Source organism: Podarcis tiliguerta, assembly GCF_965153285.1.
Source record: "Podarcis tiliguerta genome assembly, chromosome: 17".
Classification (NCBI taxonomy): domain Eukaryota; kingdom Metazoa; phylum Chordata; class Lepidosauria; order Squamata; family Lacertidae; genus Podarcis; species Podarcis tiliguerta.
In genome coordinates this window covers 39552806-39566533 of record NC_139550.1, presented here as the reverse complement: position 1 = coordinate 39566533, position 13728 = coordinate 39552806, and the positions used below count along the sequence as shown (strand labels likewise).

General features: G+C 45.9%; 2 protein-coding genes across 3 annotated transcripts in view; both read left to right on the top strand.

Moving 5' to 3' along the window:
* The window catches only part of LOC310668159 (uncharacterized protein), a 172092-nt gene that overhangs the window by 53006 nt on the left and 105358 nt on the right, over nucleotides 1–13728 (top strand). The window lies entirely within an intron of this gene.
* Nucleotides 1–13728, top strand: part of SYN1 (synapsin I) — a 105037-nt gene that overhangs the window by 18065 nt on the left and 73244 nt on the right. For both annotated transcript variants that reach the window (XM_083421030.1, XM_083421029.1), the window contains exon 2: nucleotides 12604–12661. In XM_083421030.1, coding sequence (XP_083277156.1) covers nucleotides 12604–12661 — 58 coding nt within the window. The remainder of the gene's footprint in view (nucleotides 1–12603; nucleotides 12662–13728) is intronic.

Here is a 13728-nt window from a genome sequence, read left to right as displayed (position 1 = left end):
GGTTTTTAAAGATTATTAAAAGCAGTTAATTTTAAAATGCCCTTACATCTTCTTCTTAAAGAAGCCCACTTTGTTCCTTTCCGTGATATGTGCATGTGTGGCTACGCTCTGCACATGTTCAGAAACGCTCAGCCTGACAAAGCATATTTTTTTTGAAAACTGAAGTGGGCATTCATTGGAAGACTAGGGCTACATGGGTGCTGTCTGCACTTGGCCCTTGGGACTGGGCCCAGGCCGCACCTCATACTGGTCCTGCTTTCCCTCCTTCTTTAATGGCTTTGCCTGCCTGGAATAGATCCTTGGAAGTCTGATCATGCATTTTGCTTGCCCTGTGGGAGGACAGAAAGATCTGTGGGTAGAAACCAGCCTACTGTACAAAGGTAAAATTCACATGACTTTCTCTTCCAACTTTTGCCTCCCAGAATGGAATGTGGCACCCAGAAGAAAATGTGGCCCTTGGGGTGAAAAGTCCCCTCACCTCTAGGCAACTAGTAAGCATGTTCCAGTGTAGTTTTCCATGCACATTGAGCAGGCAAATGTTGCTGTGTTGTTTGTCAGGCATCAGAACAGACTCCATCCACACAACTTGAGTTAGAGGCAGCGTGCAATGGAATGGCTGTAACCCAAGCAGCATACAGTGGTCCTTCGGGTTACAAACACTTCAGGTTATACACTCTGCTAAAATAGTCCCTCGGGTTAAGAACTTTGCTTCAGGATGAGAACAGAAATCACGCAGTGGCGGCAGCAGGAGGCCCCGTTAGCTAAAGTGGTGCTTCAAGTTAAGAACAGTTTCAGGTGAAGAACGGACCTCCGGAACGAATTAAGTTCTTAACCCGAGGTAAGGTAAAGGTACCCCTGCCTGTACGGGCCAGTCTTGACAGACTCTAGGGTTGTGCGCCCATCTCACTCAAGAGGCCGGGGGCCAGCGCTGTCCAAAGACACTTCCGGGTCACGTGGCCAGCGTGACATTGCTGCTCTGGCGAGCCAGAGCCGCCCACGGAAACGCCGTTTACCTTCCCGCTAGTAAGCGGTCCCTATTTATCTACTTGCACCCGGGAGTGCTTTCGAACTGCTAGGTTGGCAGGCGCTGGGACCGAACAACGGGAGCGCACCCCGCCGTGGGGATTCGAACCGCCGACCTTTCGATCAGCAAGCCCTAGGCGCTGAGGCTTTTACCCACAGCGCCACCCACGTCCCCTTAACCCGAGGTACCACTGTACAATCATAGAATTGTAGAACTGGGAGGTACCCCCTGCAATGCAGGAATCTTTTTGCCCAATGTGCAGCTTGACCACATGACCCTGAGATTAAGAATCACCAACTGAGCTGTACACATTTTGGGGGCTTTTGAGGGTTTGAGTTGGATAATACAGAATAGGAGCCTGTAAGAACATGTTAGAGCCTGTAAGAAGATGCAGCAGAAGCTGTCCATGTTGCAACGCAGATGATATGCGTGTTTGCAAGGTGACTGCTGCGCAGAAGATGCAGCACTGTGCAACAAAGCAGTCTGCTATGTTCTGTAAGTAAATAGCATCCTATCTAGCAGGGCGTGCATCCTGCAGCAGAAGAACAGGGTCCTGCCTCCTGGAGGGTAAACCCAAAATTTCAATGCAGGGCTTTGCATAAATTGAAGGCGTCAGGAATGCAGTGCAGGCTACCATGGGATTTTGCAGTTTTCTTGAGGAGCCCGGAAACAGGTGATTTGGAATGGTGCAGGATTTTGCAGACTACCTATGAAATGCTTTTTCAGAAAGCTGTTGCCATCTGTCCTCCTGAGAGGCCCATTAACTTTCTAAAAACTGCAGCGAAAACAGCTCACGTCCCCTTGCTAGCTGTTTTCGCTGCAGTTTTTAGCAAGAGACTCTCCGTCGGGCAGATTTCAGTAGCTTTCGGGGGGAGTGATTCATAACTAGGCTGAAAAATCGTGAAGGGAGACAAGGTCGCGTTTTGTACAGAAAAATGCATCTACGGAAGAAACACGCATCCGTAGCACCGCAGGCTGCAGTCTCCCGAAGGTTCACACGTTCTCTCCCCCCAAGCGCAGTTTTCCATTGCTGCAGAGAGATCGGGGAAGGGAATGCGGATTTATTTAGCAGAGACAGCTGCACCCTTCGACACGCAGACTTTAGTTACAATGCGTACGTGTGTGTAGGCTTCCGTATGGATGAGTTTGGGGTGGCGGTGGTTGTTTTGCGATGCGGAAAAGTCTGAGTTTTAGGATGCAACCATCGTTGGCCGGGGGAGAGTTCGATGCTAAGAAGGGACCACTGTTGTTCCAAGGCAGCGTGCTTTGCAAATGCCCTGCCAGGCGTTCCTTTCCACCGATTGCTGGCCTTTAGCTTGGGAGTTCTGCAGCGCTCGGGCTCCAGAATAGCTCGCGAGGGAGATGGTCTCGCACCGCGGGGGGATAGGCTAGGCAGGATCTTGGGATCCGCAGAGAGGAAGCGCTTAGGCGCTCAGCTCCTCTCGCGGTGCGCACGGCTGAAGCATCCTCGTCTCTCTCTCTCTCTCCTCCCTCTCTCATCCGACTGAGTCAGACGGTTGCGGGGGCGCCTCAGAGATGTTCCAGCCACAGAATGGAGCGGGGGAGAGAAAAACGGTCCGGGATCGGAGACTGGAGGGGGGGGGGTAATCGAGAGGGGTAATCTCTCTCTGCCCCCTCCAAATAGCCGCTTCATAGGATTTAAACATAATCTTTGCGCCTAGGGGATCCCGGAAGGGGAGCGGGGCATAGTTCACTTCGTTGCCCCTCGACTCAGAGAAGCCTAGGGAACAATTGTCGGAGTTCCCTGCAAAGAGGCTGTGAAAGCACTACGGGAGTTGTAACTCTCTGAGGGGAATAGGGTGGGGTGGTCTCCCCACTCTCGTCGCTTCTAACACTACCGTCGCCAGGACATTCTGGCAGAAGCCCAGGCTGCTTAGAAATGGTGTGGCGCTGCTTTAAACATGCAGCGCGGAAGCAGAGCCATATCTGGGCTCCCTTGCGCCCTTGGCGAGGAGATGTGGGGCGCACAGGCCGCTAGCCACTCCGAGCCAGAGTGGAGAGGGTTTTTTTATGCCCCCCCCCTGAGCCTGTGCCCTTGGTGGGGGCCCGCATAGCCAACCCCTAGGTCTGCCCTGTGCGGAAGTTCGGAGAAAGGCGCAAAGGGTGCTGTGGGCGCAGGAGTCGGCTCTCTCCTTGTGAAGAGAAAAGGGCCTGCTGTTGCGGGCGGGGGGGGGGGAGAAGGGCAGGGACACTGAGAGGTGGCTCAGGCAGGTTTTTTTTCTCCAGCAGGGCCCTGTGATCTGGAAGGGGGGTGGCTCCTGGGTTGTCCCTGGCTCTAATTGCAGAGTAGGGTGTTACTGAGCCAGAAAAAGGGGCATTTATTGGGGCAGAATTCAGCCAGAAAGAGGGAGGTCAAATAGGACTGACTGGAACATGCCTCCCCCTGCAAAAAAGGGGGGTGGGTGGGAGGGAGCCCAATGTGTGCCCTAGAAAGCAGCCCAGAATCATCTGCCGGGTGTCTGAGTCTAGTTGTAAAGGGAGGCAGTTTGAGAATCTCTGGTCTCATGATTTGAGAGGAAGAAGGGTCATGAGATTCTCAGCCCAATTCTGACAGGAATGATGCCTGGGCGTTTTGGTGGGCTACCTGTTCCCAAACTCGGAAGGCAAAGCTCGACTTGGTGAATTGAGGCAGTCAGGGACTCCTAGGTTCTCCTCTAACTGTGCTGGAAATATGGGGTTTAGGGCAGGCTTTGCCAACATGGTGCCCTCCAGCCATTTGGGGCTAAACTCCCCACCTGCCATAGCCATGGGCACGCTAACTGGCGAGCAGCTACAGTGCCAAACCACTGCAAGTGGGCAAAGGTTGGTCTTCCAGGTCGGCGCCATCGGTAATGGCGGAATCCCTCTGAGCTCCGGAGGGACGAGCTCTGAAGAAGCTGGGTCTTACCGCTGCGGCGAAGTGGGGACCCCTGAAATCGTAGGCGGGTGCAGCCTACGACCGTGGGACTCGGCGGGCACCTTCAGCGCCCCCCCAAATCGACAAAGGAACCCAGTACGGGCTCCGGAGCGTGGCGGGGAGTGTGGCGCGGTGCTGAGAGTCGACTGCTTCTTTTTTGGAGCGAAGCCGCATAGCTGTTACCGGAGAGCGCCGGCTTTTTCCTGGGACAATTTGGACTCTAAAAGATCTATCCGTGAGTAGGGGAAAAAGCAGATATAAGGAAACTTGGATACTAAACTGGACAAAAAATTTGGATACAGAAATTAGAAATAAATTAAATCGGAACCGAAGCGGTAAGGCATAAACAGGAAATCCACCTTCCGCTCCCTGTAAATAGATCAAAGCAAAGAGTCTGCGAGCTAAAACTTTAAAAGACGTTGTTGAAGGAGACTAAAATCTGAACATCTAACGAGAGGTCTTCCCTCCGGAGAGCAGGAGAGGAGGGGGGATAGGATGGAATGATTTATTTCCTGCAGACAAAAAGATATGTTTAAGATCTACCGCTCGAAAACCTGGTCTCAGGCTGTCAATGGACAATAATATGCCATATAGAGGAATCACTAAAGTACTTTTTTGACACTTAACTCTGCAAAGACAGTTACAGAGTTTCTGTTGGGTCTATTTTGATATCAAAGTATCTGGGACTAAGGGAGGTTGATATTTTTGTTACTACTGAAGAAAGGGGGACATGAGAAGAAAAGAGGACATTTTTACTAAAGTAACAACTTGTTGATATTGTGTCCCCCTAGTGGATGTTGGAATTGCTACAAAAATAACTGGGGGAATTTCCACTGTATTGCAACATAGTTGCAGCTGTGGGAAAGACCTTGAATTTTTATCTAGAGTGGTATGGCAGATGGGAAAGAAGAAATAGAACTGCTTCAGGAAAAAACAACAAGGTCTGGCAGATCCTTTCACGCGGGCACTGGACATCAGAGAAGAGCCTCAACATCTGGCCCACCAGGGGGTGCTTCCGCACAACCCAAACCAAAAGGTATGTCAACCGACGAAGTTTTAGCTGCGGGACTGGCTAAAATCCAGGAGTCATTGAATAATTTGACAGCAGAAGTAGCTGAAACAAATAAACGAATTGGGGAAGCATCATCCAAAATAGATCAAAATACTGCAAGTATTAATAATTTGGGCCAAAAGGTTACTACTAACACAGAGACTATACAGAAATTGCTAGAAGAATCTTCCACGACCCGAAAGACAGCTGAGGAAGCAAAGGAGATAGCTGTGGCCGCAGAAGAGAAAATACCACCGATACACAGACAACTGGAGGATCATAGATCAGTGCTGTCTATGATTGAACTGAAAGAGAAGCAAACAAACTTAAGGATCAGGGCAGTACCGGAACTTGAACAAGACAAATTAAGTGACTTTCTTATGAAGGAATTTGCAGATTTTTGGGATCTGGATCTGGGGAAAGATCCAAGATAGTGAGTGCATTTAGACTTGGAAGAGGCGGAAGGAAGACTAAGGTGAGAGACTGTTTGATAACGCTCAGATCCAAAGAGGAGAGAGATAAAATCTTGGGACTGCATTTCCAAAAGGCTTTGAAAATAAATCAGTCAAGAGTGGAAATATTTAAGGACATTCCGAAACATCTCTTGGAACTCAGATCCAACTACGGAGATTTGGTCGCCCAGCTGAGAAGAAACAATATCATCTTCAGGTGGGAATTCCCCCAAGGCCTATCTTTTAGCATCAAAGGAAGAAAGATTAAAATAAGATCAATGGAAGATAAGGACAGATTTCTGAAAGACCACGAGGAGGACCTACAGAAAGAACCTCTAAAAGAGCAAAGTGCATCAGAAAGAGCATCAGAAAGAGAAACAATAGAAAGGGCAAAAGCAATCCTTGGTTTGGGCAATTTGGACAAGGTGAAACCACAGACACCAACAGAACAAGAAGACGCTTTGGGAGCAACTGGTGGAAAAGCAAAGTAAAAACAACATGTCTCTGCAACTATTAAGCTGGAATTGTAACAGTTTGAACTCTCCGCAGAAAAGGAAAAGGATTTTTCATTTATTAAAAAAGGAACAATTGGACTTGATTTGTTTACAGGAAACCCATGTGATAAGGCTACATAGATAAATATTGATTAATAAGAGAATGGGTCAGGAGTTTATTTCTTCAGACAGAGTCAAAAAAGGAGGAGTTGTGATTTATGCCAAGGAGAGCCTATCACCGAAATTTATTTTTAAAGATGATCAAGGAAGATTTGTGGCAATTGAAATACAAAGACATGGAAAGAAATTCTTGATAGTAGGTGTATATGCACCAAATGAAGGGGAATCTGAATTTTTTAAAAAATTGCATGAGACATTGACAGACTATTTGGATTGCAATGTGATTTTGATGGGGGACATGAATGGAGTAGTATCTACAAATATGGACAAGGCACAACGACAGGTAGTCACTAAAGATGGTAGACTACCGAAAACCTTTTTCAAGTTGACAGATAATTTGGACTTAGTGGACATTTGGAGAACAAAGAACCCCCTGGGGAGAGAAGGAACCTTCTTTTCTGAAGCCAAAATGACATGGACAAGAATTGACCAAATTTGGATAACTAGAGGTATGGCACCAAAGATAAAAAAAGGGGAAATCTGCCCAAAAACTTGCTCCGACCATAACGCAGTGAAGACGGTGATGAACTTAATATCAATTGGTTCCTTCAGATGGAAGATGAATGACACTTTATTTAGGGATGAAGAAGTGACCAAGAAGGCCCAAAAAGCATTGAGAGATTATTTTGAGATAAATATGAACACTACAGTTGAGAAAAGGGTAATCTGGGACGCAAGCAAAGCTGTTATGAGAGGGTTCTTGATACAACAAAATACATTAAAGAAGAGAGCACAACAGGAAAGGAGAGGGATAATTTTGGAGAAGATAAAAGAAAGTGAGAAGAGACTGAGATCAAAACCAAAGTCACAGGAAATTCTGAGAGAAATAAAGTTATAGCAAGTACAATATATGCAAATGATAAATCAAGAGATAGAGTAGAAAATTAGACAAATGGGACAAAAGACTTTTGAACCGGCAAACAAGTGTGGGAAATTGTTAGCTTGGCAAATGAGAAAAAGACAAAAATTAAACACTATTACTAATTTGGAGGTTGAAGGAAGGACTATACAGAACCCAGTTGAGATTAGAAATTGTTTCCAGAGGTATTTTACACAGCTATATACACAACAGCCACAGAAAGAGGTGGACATAGATCAATTCTTGAAATTGAATGGACTACAAAAAATCTCTCAAGAAAATAAACTAAGGTTGAACTACAAAATAACTGAACAAGAGGTAGAATGTGCCATTCAGAACATGCAATTGGGTAAATCTCCAGGGCCGGATGGACTGACTTCTAGATACTACAGACTTCTGAAAGAATGGTTGATACAACCTCTGAAAGAAGTTTGTAATGAAATATTGGAGGGGAGAAAGGCACCTGAGTCGTGGAAAGAAGCCTATATTACACTTATACTAAAAACAGAGACTGAAAAGACACAACTTAAGAACTACCGCCCCATATCACTACTAAATGTGGATTATAAAATCTTTGCAGACATTTTGGCTAGAAGATTAAAGAAAGTTTTAGTAGAGGAGATTCATAAAGGCCAAGCAGGCTTTCTCCCAGGTAGACATTTATCTGACAATGTGAGAAATGTAATTGACATTTTGGAACTATTACAAGAGAAAATTAATACTAAGGCAGTTTTGATTTTTGTGGACGCAGAGAAAGCCTTTGACAATATTTCTTGGAGTTTTATGAAGAAGAATCTCCAGGGGATGGGGGTAGGACAAGAATTTGAAAATGGTATAGGTGCAATTTATTCTGAACAAAAAGCTAGACTAATTGTTAACAATGTTGTAACGGAGGAGTTCAGAATAGAAAAAGGAACACGACAAGGTTGCCCAATCTCTCCACTGCTATTTATATCGGTCCTGGAGGTCCTGCTGAATATGATTAGAAAGGACCAATTGGTTAAAGGGATACAGGTTGGAGCCAAACAATATAAATTAAGAGCATTTGCAAATGACTTAGTTTTGACTTTACAGGAGCCAGAATCTAGTACAAAAAGAGTTTTAGAACTGATTCAGGAATTTGGTCAAGTTGCAGGATTTAAATTGAATAAGTTAAAAACAAAGGTACTGGAGAAAAATTTAACAGAAAATGAGAGAGAAAGGTTTCAGAATGAGACAGGATTGACAGTGGTTAAGAAAGTGAAGTACCTGGGGATTAACATGACAGCTAAGAACGGGAAATTATTTAAAGACAATTATGAAAAATGTTGGACGGAGGTGAAGAAAGATTTAGAAATTTGGTCTAATTTGAAGCTCTCATTGCTAGGCCGTATTGCTGTGATAAAAATGAATGTATTGCCTAGAATGTTGTTTTTGTTTCAGACACTGCAAATTATTGACAAAATGGATTGTTTCAAGAAGTGGCAGAAAGATATTTCTATATTTGTCTGGCAGGGCAAAAAGCCAAGAATAAAATTTAAAATATTAACTGATGCAAAAGAAAGAGGAGGCTTTGCCCTGCCAGACCTTAAACTTTACTATGAATCAGCAGCTTTTTGCTGGTTGAAAGAATGGCTGCTCCTTGAAAATACAGACATTTTGGATTTAGAAGGATTTAACAATGTTTTTGGATGGCATGCATATCTATGGTATGAAAAGGTTAAAGTGCACAGAATGTTTAAAAATCATATTGTCAGGAAAGCACTGTTTAATGTTTGGATAAGGTATAAAGACCTACTTGAAAATAAAACCCCAAGGTGGTTGTCACTGATGGAAGCGAAGGCCCTGAAAAAGCTTAATATGGAGGCCAAATGGCTGAAATATTGGGAAATTCTGGAACAAGAGGGAGACAAACTGAAATTGCAGAAAAACTAAAAAATAAAGTGCGAGATTGGCTTCATTATTATCAGATAATGGAGGCATATAAATTGGATAAAAAAATTGGTTTCCAGGTGGAAAAATCAAAATTGGAAACAGAACTGTTAGAACCCAAAACTAAGATTTTGTCAAAAATGTATAACTTGCTGTTGAAATGGAATACTCAGGATGAAACAGTAAAATCTGCTATGATTAAATGGGCACAAGATGTTGGACATAACATAACGATGGCTGACTGGGAACAGTTATGGACCACAGGTATGAAGTTTACGGCATGTAATGCCTTAAGAGAGAATATTATGAAAATGATATACAGGTGGTACATGACACCAGTCAAGCTAGCAAAAATATATCATTTGCCCGATAATAAATGCTGGAAATGTAAAGAAACCGAAGGTACATTCTTTCACCTTTGGTGGACGTGCCCAAGGATTAAGGCTTTTGGGGAGATGATATATAATGAAATGAAAAGGTATTTAAATATACCTTCCAGAAGAAACCAGAGGCCTTTCTCCTCGGCATGGTTGGCCAATTGGCGTTAAAGAAGGACAGAACTTTCTTTATGTACGCTACAACAGCAGCTAGAATACTCATCGCGAAGTATTGGAAGACACAAGAACTACCCACTCTGGAAGAATGGCAGATGAAGGTGATGGACTACATGGAATTGGCGGAAATGACCGGCAGAATCCGAGACTAGGGAGAAGAGCTGGTGGAAGAAGATTGGAAGAAATTCAAAGACTATCTACAGAAATATTGTAAAATTAATGAATGTTAGAATGATGTTGGGTTGAGGTTAAAGGGTTATTAGTAATAATGTGGTGAAGGAGTATGGAAAATTCGAAGGTTAAAAAGATGAAGAATTAAAGGTATAATATACTAAGATAAAGTTAAAGATAAGACAGAGGGAAGGGATTTGCTGATTAAATATTTGAATTGGAATACAGAGAGGGGAGGTGTGGGGAAGTCTGGGAAACAAGTGAATGTAAGTAATACTATGAAAATGGAATTGTTTTTACTTGTTTTTCTTTTCGTATTTTTCTTTTTATTTTATTTTTTTCTATGTGAAAATCTTAATAAAACATTATTATTTTTTTAAAAAAGGAATGAGCAGAGGGTGGGGAGACCATTCATTCTGACCCTGCTGGGCACCAGAGCTGCACAACCGTTGCTGAAGATCCCTGGGGATGACAAGTTCTAGTAGCATTGTCAGGGAATGCTTTCAGGTGTGCTTATGCTTGGACGATGCGCAAGCCCCTCTGCTGGGTCCTGGCTTTCCCCTTCTAAGCTGTGTGTCTGCAGCCGGGCTCCCTCGCTGCTGCTGCTGCGTCTTTCAGTTTGCGCCGTCCTGTCCCTGCTGGGCGTTTGGTTGCTGAGAGGAGACTGAGCTGTAAACGGAGGGGAAAGCTTCTTATTTTTAGCTGCTGTGTGTCTAGACTCCCTCAGAGCTGGAAGCAGAATTCCAAAGGTCTTGCTGCCCTGCCTGCCTACCCTGCCCATTTCCCACGAACCTGAATCTTTGTGTGTGGGCACGAGGGGGCGCCATATTACAAGAACTGGATTTGCTGAAAGGGGATTAGAATGGGCTGCAAAATGGACCCCAAAGCCCTGGCCCTGACCAGCTGTGATTGTGCCTGTGGGTTAACTGCCTTTGAAGCCATTGATGGCCTCAATAGGAGGCCAGGAGAGACAAAAGGAAATATTGCTTCACAGAATATGTAACTAGCCTGTGGGATTCATTGCCGCTAGGTGTGGTGGATTTCACCACCACAAGCCTCTAGGTTAGGTGGCTGTAAAATAAGATTTAACAGAGTCCTGGTTTTAAAATATGCACACTGCAAAGTCCTGTGGTACCTTAAAGACCAACCCATTATAGCATCAGTTTTTGTGGACTAAAGGACACCGCCAGTGGATTTAGTCACCCAAGCTGATGAGAACATGATGAGAGTCCAGCACCCTCTTCTCACAGTGGCCAGCCAGGTGCGAAGCCTGCCAGCAGGACTTGAGTTCTCCCCTGACATTCAATTCTCAGCAGCTGGTATATAGCGGTGGACTGGCTCTGACTGTGAGGGTAGAAAATAGCCTTTGTGGCTCTTCGTGATTCCATATTAAAGACATTTGTGATGGCTAACTCTGGAAACAGTGGCAATGGAAGGTCCGCCGGTGGCTGTTTGCCTTGATGGCTGCATGGACCTTCCATGTACACAGGCAGTCAATCCTTGAGTCCGGTCAGGGAATGAACCTCCGTTTCATGCATTGTTTGTGAAAGTCCAGTGGCATCGCTGACTGCTTTTGGAAACAGAAGGGTTGCGTGGCTCCTGTGCGCTTCTGTGAGGCTTGTGTGAATGTCCTGGTGGATTCATGAGTGGAAGGCGGACCACCATTTTAAAATTACTATTATTATCATTAGATTTATTATCCACCAGCAGGCCCCAGGTCGCAGCAGTATTAGAACACATTATTAGAACCAGCTTGAAACAAATTATAACCATGACTAGAGTGGGTGCTAAAAATATATGTACCCAGAGTGTCAAATTTTGATTTTCCGCTGCAGGCAGCAAAATACCAAGAGTTGTGGGGAGATTGGAGCCTGCCATAATTTGAACAACCACACTTTACACAGCAGTTCAATAAATAAATAAATAAACAACAGCAATATGGGAAGTGGGAGGAGGAAGGGAGAGTTTCATTTCCCCAGGAACAAAATACTGAGCTTTGATGATGTGACGTCCCCATGCCAGGAGCGCTGCTGGGAGAGAATGCGTCTGGTTCCTTGGTGACAGATGACAAAGTACTGGACATTTAGTGCACCCAACCATCTTTACATTCTGGAAGGCCTTGATGTGTTTTGGAAGAGATGGAGGCCGTGTTCCATAGGTTTCTTTGGGTAGGAACCGATCTCGAAGATAGAGGGATTCTGTTTTAAATGTCAGTAATACAATAAAGCAGCGCAGAGCAGGCAGGAATGATTGTGCTCAGAAAAGATGCTGACCAAGGCTGGAATATTCTTTAACAGCAGATAGCCACACACATTCATGCTCCATCCTTGCTCAAATTCAGTTTCCAGGGTCAGGATTGTACTAAGCCGTCCTGTCAGCACAAGGATTACCACTGGGCAGCAGGATTTCCCCTTCCCTTCCAGCTGTGTGTGCCTTGAGTCCACTCCATATCTGCTCTAGAGGGTTGGAGGGAACCCCTAGACTAGATTTAGGCTGTGTGAGGGGGGGGGGGGCTTCCATTGTGCTGCAGAAATCCTTTTGCTGACAGAACTACTTTGCATATCACCCCAGGACTTCTGTTCCCTCCAGTTCAAGGCAGGGAGAAACCTGTGGTTCTGCAGAGGCTTTTGGTCTCCAGCCTCCGCCATCCCAGACCATTGGGCATGCTGACTGATGGGAGTTGGGGATCTAGCAGCATCTGGAGGACCACAGGGGCCCCACCTCTTGTGCTTTGAATTGGATCGATATCTTTTGGCTTCATAGGCCTAGCTCGGATCCAGCCCTGTTGTACTGTGGCTGTGGTGTGGCCATGCAGACAAGATTAGAATTGTAGAATCGTAGAGTTGGAAGGGACCATGAGGATTGTCCAGTCCAACCCGTGGGGCTCGAACCCACGACTCCAAGACGAAGAGTCTCCTGCTCTACCAACTGAGCTAAATGTGGTGTTTTGCTTACTGCCAGAGACATTAACAATGCCTTTCTTCTTCTAGGGCAAAATATTTCAAGGGGAAGAAGCTTCATGGGGAGATGGACATCAAAGTTGAGCAGGTAAGCCAGTGTCCAGTGTGGGGGACTCAAGAGCCAAAAGCCTTATGGGCTCAGGCTGGAACCTAGTGAGGACTCTCCACAGTCCACACTCTCCACAGGCTCCGACAAGAACAGGATGTGCACCATCTTGGCACCTGGGACCGGCAGGCGGAGTGGAGTGGTTGACTTGGCTTTGCTTGCTATCATTGGCCTGGGCTTGGCTAACAGGATGGTGTATTCTGTTTGCTGTGGTTGCAGTTCCTCCATCTTGAGCTGGAAAGCACATTTGTCTAGACCCAGAAGCAGCACCCACCTTTGGGTACCTATGGCAGCCCTCGACTTGCAGCCTGGTCCACTGCTGGCCCCTGCTCTACCAGCCCCACCCCAGCTGATGCTTCAGTCAGTGATGGGTGGCTTGGTCCGGGAGCTGCCATTTTAAATCTCCACAATGTCCTCAAGGTAGCATCTTTTTGTGGCATTGTGGGAAATATAAATGGCTGCTGTTGCAGCTGATCCAGAGCACTCCTTGGGGCCAACCAAGGGTGCCAACGTGAATAATATATGGGTGGGCCAGCTAAGCCCCACCCTGCATAATTGTTCACGTGATGTGCACACACATCGTTTGAATGGCAATGCACATCAAATTTGGGCCTCCCCCAGCTCCCTATGGGGCCCGCTGATCTAAGAGCAGAACTCCTCAAACCTGTGGTCCTGTTTGTGACCCCAGACTGACACTAGTCGCCTGCATGTACATCGCCAAAATTTGTCACTGAGGAAGCTCACATTTTAAACCCTGAAGACACCATGTGTGTCTGCAGTTGGCAATAGGTGAGCACGCTGCCCGTTTATGAAAGAAGCTCCGGCCTCATCCTGACCCTCTCTGTCCTCCCTGGGGGAGGCAAAGTTGCCGTTCATTGTTCACTCTCTTCCCCCCGGCCTGAGGCTGAGCCCAGGGCAAGGTCCTGAGGCGGCTTTTGTGGCTGAGCCACTGGCGCAAACCTCTGCCTGACTCAGAAATAATGGACGCAACAACCACAGCGAGAGCAGGAAGTGAAACTCAGGGCTGATGGTTTAGGTCAGCAGTTTCC